Below are 23,056 nucleotides of genomic sequence, written 5' to 3'. Positions count from 1 at the left end.
CAAATACTAAATAAATGGTTGGTGACTATTACTGTTGAAATTTTAGATTTCTTGAGTTGCCTATTGGGTGCTCTACCGGTGTGATTGTTTTGTAGGGATGAATTTGTGGTAACTCTTTGTATATTAGCCATACTAATCTTAATCTGTCATTTATGTGGGAAATATTTCCCCAGTCTATCATGCATCTTTTACAGGTTTTCCCAAATTTCTGCTTATGTAGTCAAACATGTAATTTCCTTTAGGGTTTCTAGGCTTCTTGTTTCACTTATGATCTCCTGTTATAAAATTATAGTCTCCTAAAAATTCTTCCAATAATTTTCATTTCAACATTTACATCTGTAGTCCTTCTGGTATGTGTATGATGTGAGGTATGGATTTGGTTGTTCTCTGGAGTTCTGTTTCAATAGTAGTTGCACATATCAGATTTAATTGAGAAACTTCATGAAAAGAAATTTGGGAAGAAAATAAATTACAGTATTTGCGGCAGTAAGTAATTAATTGGGTAGTTCTGAGTTTTAATGGAATTTGATTTTTTCTCTTAATGGACTCTTCCCCTTCTCTCTTTTTTCACATGAAATATTATAGGAAACTCCAACATACAAAACTGGCTGTAACCGACATGGTGAAAGATAATGACGTTACAAAGTTGAAGAGTAAGATAATCAAGAGCCTTGTTAACAAGGATAAAATTTTATAACAAAAGTTTAGATTTTATTGTGAAATGGGGGAAATGACTAAAAGATTTTAGGCAGAGGAGTGACACAATCAGCTCTTCCAAGAACGGGCTGAAGGAGGACAACCGTGTTTGGGAGTAACATCGCTAGAAAAGCGCCAAGTCCCAGCGACACACTGTTCCCGCGGACAAATGTGATGGACATGGAGACGGTTGCGGAGTGTTTAAATGACACATCACGGGGTTTAGTGGCTGACTGGGGTATCTGGGCTGAGAGAGAAGAAAGCGTCAGGAATGACGCCTGTGTGGTGGTTTGAGAAACACTGGAGGAGGGCGCCATTTGCCGAGAAAGGGAAACAGTGGAAGAACAGCAGACCGAAGGGCAAACGGTGGGGCTAGTGTTGCGACGTGTGCCTGTGCGTACGCTTAGTTGTGTCTGAGCCTTTGTGACTGCATGGACTGTAGACCAACAGGCTCCTCGGTCCATGACATTTTCCAGGCAAGAACACTGGAGTGGGTTGCCATTTCCTACTCTGCAAGGTATCCGGATGTCAAATAAATGGGGGAATATCCAGACAACAGGTGGTCATTCAGACATGGAGCTCAGGGAATGTGCCTGGACTTAAGATAGGAGTCTGAAATTTATCAACATGCAGTCAGAAACCACAAAGCCATGAAACTGGATGAGATTTCTCAGACCGTCTATAGGGCAAGAAGACCTAAGACATAGGAGGGCCACTGCTTTGGTTGGGTTCTTGGACTGTAAGGAACAAAACTCAACTCTGGCAACTGAGCCTCTGCATATGGTTGTACAGGAGGTACCTAGTACAGTGATAGGTTAACAGTCTTCTCAGGCAGTGTAATTTATTGGAGGGATATGAGGCAGCTCTCAAAAATCAGAGAAGCGTAACATTCAAGAAAATCAAGAACCTGAACTGAGGAAATCTCAGTAACAGGAACTTACATGCCTCTTACACATTATCTGCTGGCTAGCTTCCCAAAGGGAAGGTGAGGTGCTATTCTCAGAAAAAAGGGGGAAAGCACACTGAGTAGGCAAATGCAGCTGTCTACCCTTGGCTTTCCAGTACATGCATTCTTTAGAGCAACTTTGTAAATGACTCCATTCAACATACTGTAGAACATGAATTCCATCTTCTCAGGGGAAATCATCTAAAATGATTTCTAGTTAACACATTCAGTGTCAAATCTAGATTTCTGGGTGATAGTCATTCCCCTCTAGATCTGAACCCCATCTTGACAGTCTACTATCTATGGATTTACTGGTGCCTAATCATCACCAGCACACCCGTATTAGTTTGGGGGAACACTGCCAGCAGAATAGCTCAGGTCCAATGGAGGAAAGTTTGATTGGGGTAACTTGGAACATGCTCGAACTTCAGCCAGGAAGTATGAGGGGCAAAGTATTGAAATGGAGGAGAGGGATAAAAAGACAAGGTAGGAAATATGGGTAGAAGCTATACAGACTTATTTCTACAAGTCACAGGGCTAGAGCTGGTAGTTCTCCTAAGGTATGCATAGGTGACTGGTTCCAGGACCCCAGTGGATACCAATATTTCAGGATGCTCAAGTCTCTTGGGTAAATGGCATACTACAGTTGGCTTTCTGCACCCATGGGTGCCGCATCCCCAGATTCAACTGTCAAGTGTGATCCATGTTGAATCCAGGTGCAGAACTTGTGGTTGTGGACAGCCAACTGTGCGTTCTCTTCTTCCTTGCTTATACACTGTATTTTTCCTTCAGTCAAGAGTTTTTGACTAGTGGGAAGACCTACATTTTTATTCCTGAGGTATACGTGGGTTGAAAATTTCCAAGTCTTTTTGAATCTTCCCAGATACCAATATTACATGTCAGTCTCTATTCAAACTTTTTCACAAAAAATCTTAGTAATATGGCAAATTGCCCTCATAATTCTGCAACTTGTGGAATCAATCTCCAAGTTTTAGTTTATAATTAAGCATGCCTAACTCAAGTGGTCTTAACCTTCCATATCCACTTCAGATTGTTCTACTATCAACAGCTACCTGATCATCCAGATGTTTTCTCAACAGGTACAAGATTCCAATGACACGGGGAGTATCTCTATTAGCTTTTTTGCCATTTTAAGTGGCTCATTGCCCTCCACCCCCACCCCAGTCCACAGACAGCAAGTGTTCCTGCTGCCTTTAATTCAATCAGTGCAATAATCAATTCCAGATCCCCCATGCTTCTGAGGGTCTGAAGCCTACTATTTAACTGTTAACAATTTCTGTAACCAGTCATTTGGTTACAAGCAAAAAAAAAAACCAACCCACTTTGTTTGACAAAAACAATGAAGATATATGGTGGTCTCACAAACAATGGAAAATCTGGATAATCAGGTTTTGACAACAGAAACTAGGACATCTTTGGGGATGTCTTCATGTAACTCCTATGATTTCCTTGGGACACTACAATCAGGACTCAGTTCCTATAATTTTGTGTCACCTCTCTTAAGACTCAAAGTCCTGGTGGGAGGGGAATTTATATTGTACAAGCTTGGATCACACAATCCAACCTGAGTCAGACAGGGGGCATGAGACAAAAATACTGTCATTTACAGCATTCCCACAGAATGGCAAAGAGTAGCATTCTGAAGGAAAAATGGGTACCTATCACTAAAAAAAAGGTGGGGGTAGGAGACAAAAATCAATGGATGTCTGCTATACCAATACTGAGAACTGAACCTACAAAGGAGCAATAGCCGGCAGGGAAGGAGGGAAATGACACTTGAGTCAGGATGCTGGTGGGAGTTGTTGTGCTGCTGAACATTCAGATGTTTATGTAATGGATTTAGCAGTAGAAGGCCATTATTGACTTTGACTGCAGGAAGATCCGAATACTCAAAGATTTCAAGGAGAATGTGACTTTATCCTCCTCTCTGCCTAGTGTGAACACTGCAAGAGGTCTTAAATAGATTAATGTTGGTTGAGAACTGGAATAACCTTTGATGAACACCAAAATTATAGTTTATAAGCCAAATACACTCAGACAGTAAAAATTAAGGAAGTTACCAAGCTCAGAAAGGTTCAAGAGTCATCAGTTTGAGTAATGGATGAATATATTTATCTAAATATTCACTAATATAAAGGCAGGTCTTTTAAATTATTTGACAAAACAGGCTCAGTGTTAAGTAACTTGTCAAGGTTGAACAGTAAGCATTATATTTAATTTTTGAAATTCTTTATTTTGAAATAAGAGTTTAAATGTGAGTAGTGTAAAATATTCAAGTACAGAAATGTATAAAGTTGAAAGTCATGTAATCTACACTGAGACTTTGCATTATGAACATAAACAAATTCCTAGATGAGTTCATACTACACATTTTTCTAGCAATGGTTTGTTTCACTTAATAAATTATGGCCATTTTTCCATGCCCATATGTAATAAGTGTATTTTATTCTTTACAACAGACATGTAAATGTCCTTATATGGTTGAACCAGGTGTTTTATAGTGGTTATAACAAATTCTTTGCTGATAAGCATTTAGATTTTTTACTATATTTTTCTACCATGTAATTAATTTTTATGCTTCTGCAGTAACTTAAATATGTCAGCTCTTGTTCCACTCTATCTTCTGGACTGGAAAATAATATCAGTGTGGCCTTGACCTCTAGTTTAATAAAGATTCTGATATTGGTAGACAAGTATCTTAGGACTCAATTTCAAGTAACAGAAACCCAACTCAAAGTAACTTAAGCAAAGAAGGGTATTTATTGATTCACATAACTGAAAAGTCCAGGGGATATACTAGCTTCAGGCACGGTTTGATCCAGGGGCACAAACGTTGTCATCAGGACTCAAGTCTCTCCATCATTTGGCTCCATTTTCCTCTGTACTGGCTTCATTCTCCGACTGGCTCATTTGATATGTTGGGCCCTGTTGGTTTGAGCTTTTCATCCTACAGAGCTAAGCATTCTCAGTAAAGAGCTTCTCTTCCGTAGTTCACTAAAACTCTTAGGGTTGAGAATCACTGGACCAACTTGAATCACATGACCAATCCTGCATCAATCACTATGGTCAAGGAGATGGACTGTGCTGATTGATCAGGTCTGAATTACATGTCCATCCATGAAACCTAAGATTAGGTCAGACTGAACCATGTGGACTGAAGAAAGGGAGAGGAGGTTCGAAGAAACATCAGGGAGTCGTTACAAAGGAATGGAATGGAGGCTGGTCAATCAAAAACAACTGATGTCAGTGGTAAGACCAGATACTGAAAAAGTTTAATCTGTGCTCATAAAGTTGAATGGTAACCACTAGCATTGTTCCTTCCTTGATGATAAAAGTATTCTCGAAAAAATCATGAGTAGTAAGTTTGTCTTCTACTCAGGAGGCTTGTAATCCATCTGAATGGAATAATCATGTCCAATAGCATATCTGGATGATACAAGAGTTTCAATGTAAGTAAACTCAGTCGGCATGAGCCTGAGAGCCCAACTGTCTTGCTGACATAAAACAGGACAACCAGCCTCCCACTGGCAAAGAGTTCTGTGAGACTTCCTCAAGTCAGTGGTAAATTTTAAGTTCAGTGGAAAAGTTTTATGTTCCTTTAAGTCTTTTGCCAAGTTGAACTGGTACATTTCTGTGAATACTGTAAATCAGATTCATCTCCGTATGACCATAGAATGGAGGAATGGACAGTGCTTTCAATCTGCTCTGCTCCTTCAGATCTGGCAGAGAAGGTCCCAAGTGCTGAAAATGATGATCTAATATATATAGGCATAGAGACTTACTCTGCAGTTAAAAAAAAAAAAAGCTGCTGGTCAAGGAGTATGTAGCATGCTCCTTCCTGTTGTGAACATCAAGTCCTGGAGACTACAGAAGTACAGGTTGCTTCTGTTCAAAACTTCTTGGTGGAAACGGATATAAGATAGCCGAGATCAGCTGTAGTCTTCTGAAGGACAGTGTCGGATTGCAGCAATATGTCAGAAAGGCAGGCAATGGCTGAATCAGGTAAATAGACAAGTAAGTAAGGTACCTTCAGCAGGGCCAGTCATATCAGTAGCCAGGCTAAGATCTAGAAAAACAGGCAGTTTAACGTTGAAGTTCTGTAAATTAGCTTTAACCCTGAGTATTCCAGGGTTAATCCATACGGTTTACTCTAGATACAATTTTCTGATCTTAAAGGGCCAGTCAGGTATAGCAACTTTCACTTTCCTGCTGATCTGTCCAAGAACTTTCAGCTCAGGAGAAGGGTATCTCTTAAATCCAGACTTGAGGTTCTGTTTAGGAGTCTATGCTACATCTGGGAGTGATAGGGTTGGGAGAGCCAGGTTCATCAAGGTTGGCCCTACTTTCTTTGGTAATCAAGTCTCCATCTTCTGTAATTCAGCTCATCTCTGAGAAACATCTTATCAACAAGTGAAGGCCTCAGACTGGTTGAATGGTACTGCTGCAAGATGAGATCTGAGGCATGGAGACAGTTACTAGGTTTGAGTTTTAGGCTTTTTCCACCATCAATTCTTATACACAGCATACATTAGACTCTTGAACAGATGATCATCTTTACCTTTTTAAGTCTCTCATTTTAACAGGGTTAAAGGGAATGACTGGCAGTGATAGATCAATGTATCTTCCGGTCAAGTCCAGGAGAAAAAGAAAATCGAGTTGACATTATGAAGGTAGTGAAAAAACCGAGTTTGTAGACAATTTCTTCTTTACAAATAATAGTTGTATATACACAAGCAGGCTAGTCATCAGATTTTGTTGAAAATGAGCAGTATAGAATAACCACTTAGGCTTTGTTTGATGATTTGTACACTGAGTCACATAATCACAATTAGTGTAGAGGATAAGAGACAAAGATATAAACATTCCCAACTTTTAACCAGTGCATTCATTAAAGTAGTTGAGGACAGCTGGCCCTTGAGTCAATTCTGAAGAAATAAGATTTTTTTCTCAGGGCATGGATTAAAGTCTACTTGTTCTACATGATCTGGTCTGGGAATTCATGTATCAAATCCCTCCTGAACAGACAAGTTGTCTTAATGCCTGAGAGTACTTCATGACAAGAAATGAAGTCAGCCACTGTGATTCAGTTAAAACAACAGATGAAATTCCATGGAAACATCCACAAGGACAAGGGACTGTGGTCTTGTGACATTGGGAAGACTCAAGAAGCTTGAGCCTATTGCTAAAACTCTTTAGCTGCAGGCTTTGTAGATTTCCTTTCACGTTAGTCTACATTTCCAGCAAAAAGGTAGATATGGAATTTGAGATGCCCACCAAGTAAGCTATCAAGGCCTGATCCAAAGGCCTACCTCTAAATATCATTAACATCAACAACTGATGGTATCAGACATCAAAAGATTCATCTTAAACTCTCTCATTGGCTGGAAGAAAATTTTTACAATGGCCACATTTTAAATTACACACACAAGAAAAAGGTGTTCAGAGATTGTCTCTTGTGGATCAGGTATTACATGTAGAGCTGAGTACTAATTTCTGAGCAGAACAGGCAGATGTGCCAGTGATGGAGGAATTGTTTTAGCAGTTTTTCAGAGGTTATTTGCTTCTTTATTCTGGAAACAGCAGTTAAACGGAATAAAAACCAAGCAGTAGTGTAACTGCCAACGGCTGAGTGATAGTGACGTAGTTTGAGAAGATGAATCATCATCAGGTGCCCTTTTCGGTAATGTTGCCAGTCTCTGAATTCTGCTTTCATAGTTTATGGTTATCCCTTGCACACGAAGTAGAGTACCATAGCTGAGAATGGGAGGTCCAATGTACAACTGGTCTAATACTGCCTCAATGAGGCATCGACTTTAACATCAGCTTCAATACTTGGTGTTCACTGTATTCAAGGAGGATCAAGACTTCAAAGTCATGCATCTTAAGTGCCACTAGAGCATCCGGTGTTTGTGGAAGAAGTTGAATAAGGGGGTTTGTCAGTGTAACGTACAAATTGCTCTGTGGCTGTATCATTCAGGAATCACTGGAAGTCTATTTGTGGTTAGAGGGCTATTATTCTAGGTCTCTTTGATATTACCTTCAGCCCATATGACTAATCTTGGGGGCAAAGATATGTCCATCTTCTTGCACTCTCTGAGTATTCCTAAGAATGCTCATTATCAACTGAACACCGACATGTTGGGTAGAGGTACAGAACAGAATGCCATTCAGGTCGTACTGTTGTCTAGGGCAGTGGTTTCCAAACTGTGTTCTGAAGATTTCTAGTTGTTGTAAGGAAGTCTCCTTAGGTGTCACCATGATGGTAAAGTAAGATGCTTGTGGCAGGTTTCAGGCCCCCCACTTCTGCTTCCTCCAGAGCAGCTTCACTTTTACTCTGGGCTTCCATAAAGTTTTCATTCAAAGTGCTTCATGGCCACAAAGCCTTTGGAAAACCAATGATCTAAGAGTAAGTTGGTTCACAAAATGCTGAAATAAAAAAAATAGGTCACAGAAACCAGAAACTGTGAGCAAAGCCTGTGGTAAGCCAAAGCATTTTCCTATTTATTCCTTCTCTAATGTGGGTCACATTACAAAATGAAGAAGTTAACATTCCAGTCTGCTACAAACTCAGATCGCCTGATTGGGCTTTAAGTGACTATCAGGGCAAGGGTATTGGTTTTAAGTGACAATAGCGCTGGGTTTTCTGCAGTCAGCAAGTGACTGCAAAATGCATTAGTTTCTTTGTAAATATTATTTCAAGAAGTCCTTGCCTGGATGACTCTAAGTATTATAAGATTTCAATGGTCCACAACTTAAATCCTAAGAAAATATCTCCTTCTCATCCATTCCCTTTTACTCTATTTTTCTCCTCTTCCCTCCTCACTCACCTGAGATATAGTTCCCTTAAACTAGATTTACAGCACAATTCTATGAGACAAGTATATTGCTAAACATCATAGAATTAATCCATCTTCCTGGCAGAATTAACTTCCCCACACCCCTCTCCCATGTATCCCCACAAATCTTCTAGAGGTTTCTTTGACAGAAAACAAAGCTAACTGTCAAGATGTAGGGTTCTCAGATGATAAAGACATACTAATTCAAGAAGTTATTGACAAGAAAAAGGGGGGGAGGTGGAGAGTTCCAAAGATACTGTTTATTTCTAGGTCTCCAGGGCAGTTATGTTGGCAATCAGGAAACACTGGCTATATTGCTCTAAAGAAGTTTTCCCATTCCATTAAAAGAAATGCTACAAAAATAACATTATGTATTTGATTAAACTTAGGACACACTGGGCCAAACAACTAAATGAGGCTCTTTATGTAAGCCTTTTGAGATCCTTTAATACACTACACTGCATTAACAATCAGGGAAGGGGACACATTTTACAGTATTTTACCACATTATTGGACTACAGAAGCTCTTTATATATGATACATATTACATGTGTATATCAAATATATACATACACACATACATATGAACAGTACTGTTCTAAAAAAAACTGATGGCTCATTCTATGTAAATATTAATTTGGGGATAGAGGACCACAGAGTTGGTGTCTGGGAATATTAATAAGAATTAAAAAAAGAAAAAGGAAGACATGGAATCAACAGGGATTCCCAATCAACTAGGCCATCTTTGGGAAGACCACAAAGATGGATGAAAGATCTAAAAGTAGCTTTGTGTTTTCTAACAGGTAATCTTGTTGTCAGATGAATATACTGCCATAAAGACAGTCTACTACTGCCAAACCTCAGAGAGGGTGCCATGGACTTCAGGTCCAGGCACAACTAGGGCCAAATCACATCTCTGACATCCTGACTGACTGAGGGCACTGACTGAGATCAGGAAGTTGAAAACTTTTCTGGGGTTCCAAATCTCCAGTTATTTTAACACTGCACATAAAATAGAGGCTAAGTTAATTCCAAAGACAGAACTGGACTGGGAGTCAGAAGGCCTGGCTTCTACCATTTTGCAGCTGTGTAACCTTGGATAACTTTTAAATTTCCATTTCCTTATCTGCAAAAAGGGATTATAATTTGAGTTATTTGGTAATTAATAAGATTAATACAAGTGAAAGTGCTTTGAAACTGTAAAGTGCTAGATAAACGTAAGGGATTACCATATAGGTTCTACCTGGATGTATCAAGAGGCCTTTTCTGGAATCTGATTGGAGCTTTATGAGATGCTGTTAGGTAAAGGGATTCCTTGGTAGAATTTCTTACATTTGTGTGAAAAGTTCTGGTTCCTGAGTAATCCCAAAGAAGATGCTGTGAGTTCACTGTGCCTTTGTTTTGATCCCAACGGGTCAGAATATCTGCTTGCTCATTCAGTAGGCTACTACAGATTTGAAATGGAAAAAGAATGGGGTCCAGATTAGACAATTCCTGAATTTCAATCATTTGAGACAGTGGGGCGTGGTCCGATATGGTTCTCAAAAAGATGCTGCCATTCTTCAGACAGTGCTGATAACTAAAAATCCCCTGGTCCAAATTTATTATGTGTCTCTGAAAGCTTTAACTGGAGAAACGAAATGCACACTTATGGAACAAGCTGAACCTTTGTTGTGATAAAACAGCTTCAGCTATTTGGCTTGAGAAGTTGAACTTCACTACAAAAGGCTGTGTTGAATCTGGGTAGAACAGGACAGGAGTGGAGGTGAAGGCCACATCATGATTCGCTGGATACGCCTCCTAGATCACAGTGGTCCACTGGAATGATGTCTTCTTCAGCACTGAGGTGGCAGAATCCATCACCATGGGCAAAAATCCAGGTACCAGATCTGTAGGCTGATGGAATAGCACAAAGGTGATCAGAAGATCCAGATGAACACTCGGCAACCAGGAGGCACAGGACTGGAGAGGAGAGTGACAAAACATGAGATAGCAAATGCTTGGCATTAGAAACACAGGACATTGGGGTGGGGCTGCTGTCAGCACATCCACTGCCTGATGGATACTGATTCTTGACAAATGCTGGGGGGCGGGGAGCGGGGGAGCTTACGATTAATAATCAGTGATGCTAAGAACAGAGAGTTCTCAGACAAAGACTGTTTTTGGACTCTTGAGGACAAACTGTTTCAGGGAAGCAGCAAATAGGAATGGCTCCAATTCTCATACTCTGGGGGAGTAATTTATCTGTATTCAGATTCCTGGGCAGTGGTTGGTGGGGGAGAACAAAGTGGCTCCCAGGTGGTCTGAGAACTGGATTTAAGTTGATATACAAACACCAAAGCAAAGGAGACACTGCTGTTCTTCCTTTTCCAATGCCTTTCACAAACTGTCTTATAACATATCAATACTTGTAAAACTTATCCTTAACTTTAATTTTAATGATTCCATCTTGAGCAGGAGAGAGTAAGGTATACAGGAACAAAACCCTTGCCCTCCTCTATTATACCCTATGCAATATGGTTGTTTCTCTTCATATTTGAGGGGTCCCTAAAATCTTTTTAAAGTTAGAATTAAAAAATAATAAAACATCAAGTAAAGGAGGAGACATGGCCCATAATTAGTGACTTTTTCAATAATCAAGAATTAGGTTATCACACAGCAACTAAGCAAATATTGAGTGCTTATTTGGCGACAGCCTGGTCTCTAAATTTCTTCTTTCTACTAAAGCTTCATCATATGTGGTTAACATGTCTGGGCAAAAGTTCTGCTTTCAAGGGGCTGTTACCTGTAAAGAGAACTAATGCAATGCACACAAAAAAGTACTTTATAAGCTACTGTATATAATGATAGATATATTAAAAAAAGAAAACATTAAAAAACTTAAAAAAGGTTAATTTCTGCCTAAGGTTAAGAGATTCATGGAGAAGAGAGCATCTGAGTTGGATATTGAGGAAATGGCAGTTTTGACAGATGAAGAAGCAGAGGAGGGTATTCCAGGATACAGAACACAGCATGAACAAATGTGCAGAGATGGTAAAGAAAAAGGCATTTTGGAAAATGGCAAGTACCGTAGTTCACTTTGGATGAAGCATCGCCAGAGTATGCACTGAGCGTTTGGTGAAAACTCAGGTCTCCGAATTTCCAGTAATAGCGCTGGTGGCAGTGCTTGCTCAGTCATTGTCTCTTTTTCAAAACAAGGACAACACTCCTCAAATTCAAAAACAAGTCCAGCTCCCGAGTTCCTGTCACACCCTGGTATTTTCTTCCAGGTCCCAGATCCAGTTCTTGAAATTCTGGAAATCTGGAGCCCACGCGGTGATTACACTGAAAGACATCGGTTCCAGCGAGTGCAGAACGCTGTAGTGAAACCCTTTCAACCTCCTATTCTGGACAGTTCATGTTTTGTCACAGAATTTCAAGCTTTGAGTTCCAGTTGGTTTTCTCCTCCTTTCTCCTGAGGAAAGCATAGTATCACCACAGTCTCAAGATTCTTTTGAGGTACATCCAGATTTAATTACAAAAGAGCTAAAAGACCAACACATTTGTCTCCAAAACAGTCATTTCTCTGGAATTGAGATCATTTGTCTCTGCCCTCCAGGTAAAGGGAACAGTCAATTGATTTTTTCCAGACATTTGTATGAAATAGCAGAACCGGCTAACACCTAACAGACAAAACACTTAAGTGTGTTTGCATTTGCTTACTTAGAGCTGTACCACGGTAAGCACCACTCCACAAAACGAAAATGTTTGAAATCCAAGTGTTCAAACATTTCTATAGTGTTTGCTGGACAATGGCCTGGAATCTGATAAAAAGCAGCTGACAATTAACAAAGAAGCAAAAACTGGCATTTTGGCCATCTTAATAACACACTTGCAAGCAAAGAGAATACAAAGCAGGCAGGGAGGAAAGTTAAGGTTTGAAACACTTCCAGACTACTGACTTTGAGGTTCAGAGGAAGTTCTAACAAAACTTTTCAGAGAATGTCAACCTTCAATTAATAAAAACAAACATCTTCAGGAATTCCATGTCTAGTTCAGTCTATTCCAGTGAGACAGCTTGCTAAAAACCCACCTGCACCATTAATTAGCTGGACTTGGCAGCACCATTTAAAAATAAGCCTGCTCACTACCAACCACACGGAGCTAAGAATATAAAACAAGAGCAAGTAACGGATGGCAACCATGGTCATGGAAAATGGTCAATGAAAGAGTCAGAAAGGTAGTCAGGCACCAGAAAATAAAAAGTTGTTGGGCCAAAGATTGAATAGGCTTCTTGACACTAGAGAACACATCCACTCCTAGTTTCAGCTGCTTTATATTGGGTGTCACTGTACCATAAGCATCAGCCGCCCTTCAGGCAACCCATAGTGAAAGGACTCAGAACAGAAGCCAAGCAGTGGAGTGTTGTTACCCCGAGTAGCCACTATGCATAGAACAGCTCACATATCCCAAGGATTCAACAGGGGCTTCAACTTGATTGTTACGGGTCCCAAATGACATCTAAGCCTCAGTTTCCTCCTTGTGGCAAAGGAACTGTGGTTCTTAACTCTTCCGGGTCACAGCCCCCTCTGAAAACTTGATGGCGATGGATCCTCATTTCCCTTAATTGCATATTCCCACTAACTTCTGCACACAATTTCAGGGAGTTTGGGGATCTCCATCTCCAATCCAAGGTTTCCAGGTTCAATATCCAAGGACTGGGAATTTCTAAGTTTTCTTACAACTCCAAAAAAAAAAAAAAAAAAAAGCCAACCATAACGAACAATAATCATTCCTTTCATCCACCGACGCTTTATGGTTTACAAAGCGCTTTCAATCCCACAAACGTTGATAGAGGAGGAAACTGAGGCGCAGACAAATTACTGAGTGACTTGCTTAAGGTCACTCGGCCAGCTGGTGGCTAGGCCCGGAAGCAAACACAGCTCTTCCGACTCCGGAGCTCGCTTCTCCACCCCGGAGTTGCCGCCAGAGCTCCCGCCCCTCACTAAGGCGGCATAAGGAGGAAAAGGCAAAGGAGAAAGCCCACCACCAACCATCCCCCGGCTCCCTCCTGCCCCCCCAACTGGGTCCTTGCAGGCCCCGAAGGGTGGCGCCAGGCCTCCAGGCCGGCCCCGGCCACCCCAGCTTCCCCGGCCGCGCCAAATCCCGCCGCCGCCGCCTCCCCGGGAGCGGGGCGGAGCAGCTGCCCGCCGCCGCCAACAACCCGGACGACTCCTCGTCGAATCGCAAACGCATAGGCCGCCGCCCGAGTTCTGCGTACGAGAAGAAAGACGCGGCGCGAGCGCCAACGGCCACCGGGCGCGCGCCGCGGCGGCCGGGCCTGCGCCCCAAGAGCTGGATGCCAGAGCAGGAGAAAGAGCCGCCAACCGATCGCTCGATCGACCGCGCGCCCGCTCCTTCGCCCTACCAGACCGGGAAGGGGGGGAGGGCGCGCCAGGGCTTCTTTGAGTTAGGGGCCTGACTCCCCGGCGACGAGACAAGATGGCTCCTCCGGTCCGCGCTGCAGCTGCCGTCCCGGCTGCGTCGCTCGGCCCGCCCCCGGTACTGTTTCTTTAAATGGCGGAGAGGGTCAAGAAAGCAGGAAGAGAGGCGCGCGCACTCACGTGACAGGGGCGGGCCCGGCAACAAAATCCGGTCACGTGGAGACACGCTACCCACCAATCAGGAGGCGTCACATCAGGGCGGGGGCGGGAGGAGCTGCGGCTCTATGATTGGCGGAATGCGCCGCGGAGGCCTCGGGGACTTGGGGCGTCGGGGAGTGCGCGAGGCGGCCCGGGTTGTGTGCACTAGCGGAGACAAAGAGGTGGCCGTGGCGGGAGCGGCGGAGCAGCCCTAGTCGCCGAATTTTGTAGTGCTGAGTCCCGTCACCATCTCATCTAGCGCGGCGCGAGGGCGGCTGGTCTCGCGGCGGCGGCGGCGGACGCGGAGGTGGCGGCAGCACATGGTTCCAAGAGCGCCCTGCGGTTGTTGGGTTCCAATTCCGTGGGGAGGGACAAAGGCAGCTGTGAGCGCTGGGCAACGCCCGGTCAGGTGGTGCTCTCGCCACTGCCCTCGATCCGGGCCTTGAAAACTGGGACTAATTTGTCTCCGTGAGGAGGAGACCACGGGACCGAGGCCCAGTGAGGGCCTGAGAGGCTGAGGCCGCTGTCTGAGGGAAAGGGGGAGGGGCGCGGTCCGCCCGAGTTGATTGGGTGGGTCAATTCTGTGGCGACTTAGTGGGCCACTGTGAGGTAATTTGACTCACTACCCTGAGGAAATTGGGGCGCACAGCAAGCTAGGTTTGATCTGGCTTTGAAAACGGAAATCGGTCTTCAGCGCTTAGGAAATCTTTCAGTTGGTAGGTGGTGAAGCCGAAACTAACGCCATATGCACTCGAGCAACATCGTGATCGCCAGTCTGAGGCTTATTTAAGGATCCTGGGATCATTGATGGCGAAGACGTGTGTGGCTATCCAGTTTTATGACTGCAGTTGCTAGATTTCCGGATTGGTAAGTTTCCGGATTGGTGAAATTTCCTCACAGGAAATTTAGAGGAACAACAACAACAAAAAACTCGGAAGAACGTGAAGATGGAGCAGTAATTAAATCGCCAACTCCAGTATCAGCTACTCTAGGACGAACCACATCCACTCAGTGAATTATCGCAAATTCATGCTAAAGTTCCTTAAGACTACAGATTTATGACGTAGTTTATTCCAAAGTATTACATCGTAATCATTGAGAGGATAAAAAAGATTAAGAAATCAGTTTTTGTTTTAGACGTTTTTTTGAATATATTATAGATGGAAAAGTAGATAACTTTGCTTAACTGAGGAGCAGAGATTTACCAACTCTTCACTGGAAGGAGTCCTGAAAAATCTATTCCATTGTAAGCTTGTATTTCCCAATTAGTGGTTAAAGAACTGGAGACATCACCGCAATCATGGCTTTCTCGAATTACAGCAGTCTGAATCGAGCTCAGCTAACCTTTGAATATCTACACACAAATTCGTAAGTATTCTGTAGGTGCCTTTGAGGTCACTGATAACTCATTGCTCGATATTCATATGGAAGTCTTTCCCAGGAAGTCTCGCATTTTTTTTCTTTTTTTTTGGGATGTGTCACTGGAGGAGTCTTGAGCTCTGTATGGAAGAACTGAGATCAGTGAAATGTCTGTTGCTAATCCAGAAGAATATGATCTTCCTTTACTGGATCAAAATTTATTTGATAGAAGGCAAACTAATTCCTTGGAGTCTGTGTATTGAGTTTCATTCAAGTGTTTGATAGGAATCCAACAAATACTCTTCTTGGATCGCCAAAAATTGGACTATTCAACTCCTTGTCTTTGGTGTCAACAGCCAATACAGTTGGGTAATAACAAGTCTTTTTTTTTCCCCCAAAACCAGTGTCGGCGTTGGATTTTTCATTCAGCCTGTCTGATGCAGAAAAAGAATGAAGACATTTAAATGACAACTTGTGAGAAGTTATTTCCCCCCCTAGAAAACAGTTTGCTTTATTTTTCTGGGAAATTTATCCTCATCCAAAATAGTTTTTAATATGTTAAGCAGGAAGTGATAACTGGATTAAATCCATGATTTAAATAGCCTTTCCACCAAAGTTTCACAAATCATTGAATACATGCTGTGTTTGTAGTTCTTTGAGTTTGTGAAGAGATTGCCATCACTCCATTGATCTGAAATATTTCAAGGTTAATCCTTACTCCCACTTTTTTGGAGTTGATGCAATGAGGGCATCATTGTTTAGTCTTTTAGTACATTCATTTGGCACTTTTGAGATGAAGGTAAGTTTCTCATTTTAGTACTGGAGAAGTGGTGAGCAGCTTAATGAATGGTCCAGAGATCAGAAGAACCACCTTCAGGATTGAGAATATAGACTCCAGTTTTCAAGTAATAGTACAGTAACTTTAGCTGGCAAGTAATAGTACAATAATGCAATAACTGTTTACGGAAAATAACCACGTATTTGTGATAATATCTGTAATTTTTTGATTGCTGTTTTTCTTATGAAGGAAATAAAATTTTTCTGAGTAGTGAATTGCCAAATGAGAGCCTGGTTTTGTTTAGGAAGGTTCTTACTGAACCAGAGTATTAGAGTAGGGATTGTGGAGGTCACCTAGGTGTAGTTTTGTGTCGCAGCCTGATGAATCTGAAATCCAACTAGATAAGGTCTCTGATCAAAAGTTATACCCATCTTGCTCATGGCATAGCCAGGAGCAGAACCTTTAGTATCCTTGTTTGTATTTGAGCTGCCACATTAAGAACAAGCAGTTGAAGGCCACTTTGTTCACAGATTGTGTTTGATAAACTCAGTTCTGAGTTTTGGGGTGAGGGGCCAAATTTGGAATGACAGACTATGTGATGATCTTGGAAGACCGTTGAAGGAGACTGGAGACATTAGATTCTGGGTTCTTGTTTTAGCTTACCTGAAGATTGTATTTGATAATAAAACGATAGTGAAAAGTGAAAGTGTTAATTGCTCAGTCACATTTGACTCGAAGCTGCATGGTCTGTGGCCTACCAGGTTCCTCTGTCCGTGGAATTCTCCAGGCAAGGATACTGGAGTGGGTAGTAGCCATTCCCTTTTCTGGGGGACGTTGCCAACCCAGGGATGGAACCTGGGTCTCCTGCATTGCAGGCAGATTCTTTACCATCTGAGCCATACCATCTGAATTACCAGGGACTGTGGCTTCTGCCAGTCACATTTAAACATGGTCAAAAATCATCGTTTTAGCAATCCTACTAGAGTAAGGATTATTCTTGTTTTGCATTTGAGAAGACTGAAGTTCAAAGAGATTATTACATGCCAGAGGTTACACAGCTTCAAGGCAGCTTCAAGGCACCGCTTCAAAGCGGTAAGATTTATCTGGCCACATGATTAGTGCTTTTAACCATTAGGCAACACCAGCTGTAGTCAGTTTTACCTTTAAAGGCTTGTTTCCTTGTATATATGCCAGAAGGTTTACTTTCCGTTTTGAAAGTCTTCAATTTTAGACTGGGCTTCCCTTGTGGCTTAGCTGGTAATGAATCCGCCTTCAATTCAGGGAGACCTGGGTTTGATCCCTGGGTTGGGAAGATCCCCTGGAGAAGGGAAAGGCTACCCTCTCCAGTATTCTGGCCAGGAGATAAATTTTAGTTTATCTCAGTGAACCTCTTAAATTGAGGATTCTGGGATATTTCATTTCTGTTGCTATTTTATGGCTTATTGAAAACAGAACAGAGCAGAGGGAAAGAATTGAACCTCAGTTAAGTCTCTTGTTTGAAATTGGAGAATTTTCTGGGAATTTGCCTTACTGTGTTGAACTGGAACCACTTGCATAAATGTTTTTGAGAGTCAGATGTATCATTTTGGAAGCTCTGGAATTTATTATCTGGATCAGACCTTAGAAATTGTTTACTTTTGAATGTATCCAGTTCTACGAGAAGAAAATATGAAGCCCAGAACACCTAGATAAGTTTTTGGTTTGTAACCAGTTTCAAGACCTTTATTGTGACCGGACTGGAAGTTCATTTCTAGAGGAAACAAATTTAAAATTTTTCAGAGAATGTGACTTGTTAATGGTAAGGATGGTAGATGTGTCCACTGGGTTAAGTGGTATGGTGTTAACCTTCAGAGAAGGGAGGGTTTCCCTTCTCCCTTTTTATAATTAAAAAAACACAAGACCATTTTAGGCTGTCTGATATCTATAAATTACCATGGTGTATATTGTGAAAGAAATGACTCCTTAGCACCCATTTAGCAGAATCCAGGATAGAAGGGTAGGAATCAGTGTGATGCAGTAGAAAGAGCATGGGCTTGGGAGCCAGCCAGGCTTCTCTTTGCTTCCTGGCTGTGTTCTTGGGTAGGTCTACTTATATGAGCCTCAGTTTCATCATTTACAAAACAGGACTAATCTGACAATGTTTATGAGGATTGTATAAAATAATGTTTATAAAGTAATTAGATTGCACATAGTTCATAGTAAATATCAAATAGATAATGACAGTTATTTGTTCTAGTTATAATATTAGCTCATATAAACCAAAAATTGGTCAGTGTGATAGCAACTTGATGTTTGGGGATGGTCATTAGGCAGATTAATTTTTAATAAGTTCTCGAGCATCTGTTGAAGATAATAAACACCTGCTTAGAATTATTATTGTTTTGGTATTGTTCTACATTAACTTGACTATATCAGTAAGGGTTTGAGGCAGGTCTGGGAAATTCTAACATGAAAGTCTTAGGTGAATTTCTTTAAAATACTGCAAATTGGTGATACGAGATGATTGAAATTAGGGTTTTTGAATAAAAATAGTTTTATGATTTTACTGCTGTTTGGTGTGGTGGGTTTTGTGACTGCTGCTGAAAAGTCCATGAGCAGTCTAGGTGCTAGATTCAAGATGGAGTAATAGTCGTGATGTTCCTTTGGCAGAAGGTACATATCTTAGGTCATTCTGTTTGCAGTATTGTTAAGCGGTTTGATAGAGCAGGGTGCTTATGGATAAGATGCCTGCTGTGTATGTCTACTCCTGTTGGCACATTTAAAAGCTTACTGTCCCGGCCATTTGATATCTTTGAGTTGTTTTATTGATATGGGAAGTGAAGGTAGAGGAACCTTTCAACTTTACGTTTCTTGTGATTTATATTCCTGTTGAAATATGGGTTCACACTAAATATATTAAAGCCTTTGAATGTAAAAAGGTTGCCCTGGAATTTTTCAGCTTTATTTTCTAGCAGTTAAGGCAATTAACTCTGGACTGCATATCTAAGAACTCAGTATTACTGTGTGATGGGGTTATAAATATTCTATTGCTTTCAATTCAGACTGAATATAAATAGACCGTTTTCCTTACATAATGAGTAGATTTAAACTTGAATTTGTCATTGGAAATGCTGAGATGCAAAGCTATTTTGATTGTGGCACAATTGGTATAAAAGCCACAATCAGTTGAAAGTGAAAGAGTTCGTTAAAAATCTTTGTCTTTTTCCAGATGGTTGATCTTTCTTGGATTACATGTAAAGAATCTTTATGTCTGTGAAGAAAGGAATTTCCTTTGTTCCTTATATAAATAACTCTAAACTGCTTGCTAGCAACGAGTGCATCTCTTTGAATATTATTTGAAAAAAAGGGAAGATCTTTTATAGTTGGTATTTTTTTTTGTTATGATTTGAGAGATATTTCAAACTTTAGCATTTATTAGTAGGATCAGTTGAAGGTTTGAAGATTCTGAGTGTCGCCTCTGACCTTAGCAGCAGTTGTCGCAAAAGGCGAAGTGTCAGTGCACATTATAAAAACACCCCTTAGCTACGTTGAAAGATAGGTTAACTTACCTGAAATCCGTTTTGTGGAACAGCATTGATACTGTGTGGAACAACGAAGACATTTGGGATGTTTTTAGATTCTAAATATACAAAGCAGTTTTCTAATTGTGTAGAAAACAGTGAAAACTTAGCCAGAAGTGCTTTGTCCTTTCCTTTTTGAGATGTTACTGAATTCTGAATGTCTTTAATTTTCATGTGAAGTGACAAAAAATAGGTTTTGTGAGAAGCCATTGCTATATCTGGTTTTTTTTTTTATTTCTTTGCCTGGATGGCAGAGGTATCAGAATTAGTTTTCCAGATTATTCATAGTCACCACTGTCACTACCATAGGCCAGATATTTCATTCTTCCTTTATTTCTACACAGATTGTAGTCTCAGATTGTATTCTTGTGTCCCCCACCCCTACCCTAGGAGCTTACTTCTGAGATTCCTTGAATTCAAGGAAATGAGAAGTATTGCAGTGGAATTTGTTATTTTACATTTTAACCTTCAAAAAATTTTAAAATGTATAGAAAACTAATTCACTTCATAAGTTACTTAGTCACTACAAAGTCAGACAGGAAAATGGTTGGTTGAAAGCTTTAGAGCAAATACTAGTTTTTACTTTTAACTTGTATTACTTTCAGCAAATCAATTTATTTAATCTAGCTTATTTCTCCAAATTTAATACATGGAGTGATATGCAGAAAATTTTTTGTTTCTTCAGTAGGTAATTTGAAGAATTTAGGGTGATACTTTTGGAGACAAAAATTTTTGAATAATTAAAGATATAGATGTTTTATGCAGGTTTTTTTCCTTGCGAAAATTTTTTTATTTCATGTAAAATAATTAAGAATTAGATTTAGAGGAATTTGAGGTCTTTTCAGGGAAATTGGAGATTAAATTTCTACTTTTTGTTAAAGCATGGTACTTCATTTGGATCAGCAACAGATATATTCACTGTTCTCATGGGGAAAAGTTCTTCCTAAAATTCCAAGGACTAGTAGTTTTAATTTAAAAAATTGCATTTATAAAAATTTGAAGATTTATTTGAGGAAAAAACTGTTCCTGGACAGTTGAGTTTTGGTATTTATTTTATAAACAAGTGTTTTACAATTTGTTTTGAACAATACAGTAAGTACTCACAAATCCTAGATGCTGGCTCTTTAATATTGGTATATTCTAAATATATATAGAAATTTTCACTTCATCTATTGACTGAAACTTTGTATACAAAAAAATTAACTGGAATAATATGTTTTTTTTTACATTATGATAGTAATATATTATGTGGGTTAATGCTTACAAAAGTAAGAGTTTCTTTATTTCCCTGGCAGTCCAGTGGTTAAGACTGCTGTTCCATTGCAAAGGGCATGGGTTTATCCATATGTTTGCACCACAGGGCCAGGGGAAAAAAAAAAAAATTCTAGGTGGTTCTAATGAGGGCTATTATGGGAAATAGCACAAATTAAAGACGGTGTAAATAGAGGAAAACATGCATTAATACCATCTTTATTGTGCTGTGAATATGGTAATTGTGAATTTATCCTACCTGAATTTTGAGTAGCCTCCTAGAGGAGGAGATGACCATTGGCTATCCTTCTGGAAGGGACTAACTTGAGCAAGGACCCTAGGAGACCACACCAAACCTTTTTCCTCTTAGGAAGGGGTTGTTCAGGAGTATTATGGATTCCTTTATGTGGAGAAAGTTTTGGTTTTGGCCAAAATCAGGGAGCATCAAAAACTGGATTATTTTCTCCTTTCTCCCTACTTTCAAGTAGAGTATTTTTGCATATAAATTACACAAGACTGAATGGTTTTTCACCAGTAAATCATCACAAAGGTATTGGTAAAGCTAAATAGTAATGATTTCTCCATTGAGTGTTCTTACAGATGTGCAAAAACTGACAGCCGGTAAAGGCAATGATAAATAAAACATAGATATTTTTCTAGGTAGAATATGGATAGTGAAAAACATTGCTTTAGCAGTAGTACATCTGAGCTCTAGAAAGAATTGTGGAGAAGTTTAAAACTTGAGTAGTGTAAATTGATGCAAGTAGCAATTTTAGTTTTTTCTCCAAAAAACCTTTTAAATATTTTATAACCTTGACATTTTATTAGAACTATAGCTTAATTCATAATTCTTTTGCTGATTCTTAATATTTATCATTTCAGAACCACTCATGAATTCTTGTTTGGTGCTCTTGCTGAACTAGTTGATAATGCAAGGTATGTAGTCCTCAGGTGTGCAGTCTGTTCTTGAAAACTTATTGGGTTTTTGTGATCTCTGATCTCTGAAGGCTTGGGAGGAAGGCAGTTCTTTTGCATATGTGACTCACTCCTAGGAGGCATCTTACCCAAAAAGTATTTTAAATAGCACATTGGTTGATAATCCATTCATTTGTATGTTGCAGACTAAAAATAGTGAACTTACAACCTCCAAAGCTACTTTCCCTATGTGTTAGAACAAGATGATTGTTGTGAAACACAGGGAATTAAGATAAAAACTTAGGGATCTAATTACTAGGACAAACTGTTTAAATTTGCGCTACCAGGACAGTAAACCATCTATGTCTTTAAAATTATTTCAGAGTTCTGTGTCTTCCCAAAATGTACAGTCAGCCCTCTGTATCTGCAGGTTCTGCATCTGTGGATTCAAGGAACCACAGATCGAAAGTATTGGAAAAGTTCCAGAAGGTTCCAAAGGCAAAACTTGAGTTTGCTGCTTGCTTGCAACTATTTACACAGCATTTACATTGTGTTAGTTACCATAAGTAACATAGAGATGATTTGGAGTGAACAGGAGAATGTGCATAGATTATATGCAAGTGCTACACAATTTTATAGAAGGCAGTTGAGCATCTGCAGATATTGTTGTCCTTGGTGGTCTTAAACCAGTCCCCTGCGGATGCTAAGGAGTGAGTTTTTTTGTCAGATTAGACTAGTTGATCAAAGCATCTTCCATTGTTAGCAGCTGTGCTTGGAAGAAATCATTCTTCAGCACGGTGTTATACTGAGTTCTTAGTGATAGAAGCCTCTAAATGTTACTGTGCAAGACTGAAAAGAAGTTTGGATTGGTTCAGGGATGGTGAAGTCCTAAATCAAAAGTCTGCCTATAATTATATCACAGATTTCTGAATGCACACATAAAATTCAGACATGGTGTTTATTGACCAATGTGACTAATGAAGAAGAAGATGATAAGAGTTGACAAAAATACTTTCTAAACAGATGTCCAATTAATGACATAATGGTAATTATGTCTACCTATGTCTACCGTT

The 23,056-nt window shown here is 40.3% G+C and overlaps 2 protein-coding genes across 39 annotated transcripts in view; one reads left to right on the top strand and one right to left on the bottom strand.

The window, feature by feature from the left end:
- Positions 1-4,400: 4,400 nt before the first annotated feature.
- On the bottom strand, positions 4,401-13,948 carry TUG1 (taurine up-regulated 1; the record flags this gene model as incomplete). The annotated part of the gene is made up of 3 exons (XM_086348810.1): positions 4,401-8,089; positions 9,743-10,461; positions 11,568-13,948. A coding segment is annotated over one exon (465 nt), but the record flags the coding sequence as incomplete, so codon positions are not given.
- MORC2 (MORC family CW-type zinc finger 2) overlaps positions 13,948-23,056 on the top strand; it is a 42,861-nt gene continuing 33,752 nt past the window's right edge. For 14 of the 38 annotated variants that reach the window (XM_086348792.1, XM_086348790.1, XM_086348783.1 and 11 more), the window contains exons 1-2: positions 13,948-15,488; positions 21,951-22,004. In XM_086348792.1, coding sequence (XP_086204918.1) covers positions 15,421-15,488; positions 21,951-22,004 — 122 coding nt within the window. In that variant the 5' untranslated portion in view covers positions 13,948-15,420. The remainder of the gene's footprint in view (positions 15,489-21,950; positions 22,005-23,056) is intronic. The other 24 variants (XM_086348800.1, XM_086348794.1, XM_086348786.1 and 21 more) reach the window with 7 other exon arrangements.

Source organism: Bos grunniens, chromosome 17, assembly GCF_055505025.1.
Source record: "Bos grunniens cultivar Pamir isolate PY7600 chromosome 17, Bosgru_T2T1.0, whole genome shotgun sequence".
Lineage (NCBI taxonomy): Eukaryota > Metazoa > Chordata > Mammalia > Artiodactyla > Bovidae > Bos > Bos grunniens.
This window is presented reverse-complemented; position numbering and strand designations above follow the sequence as displayed.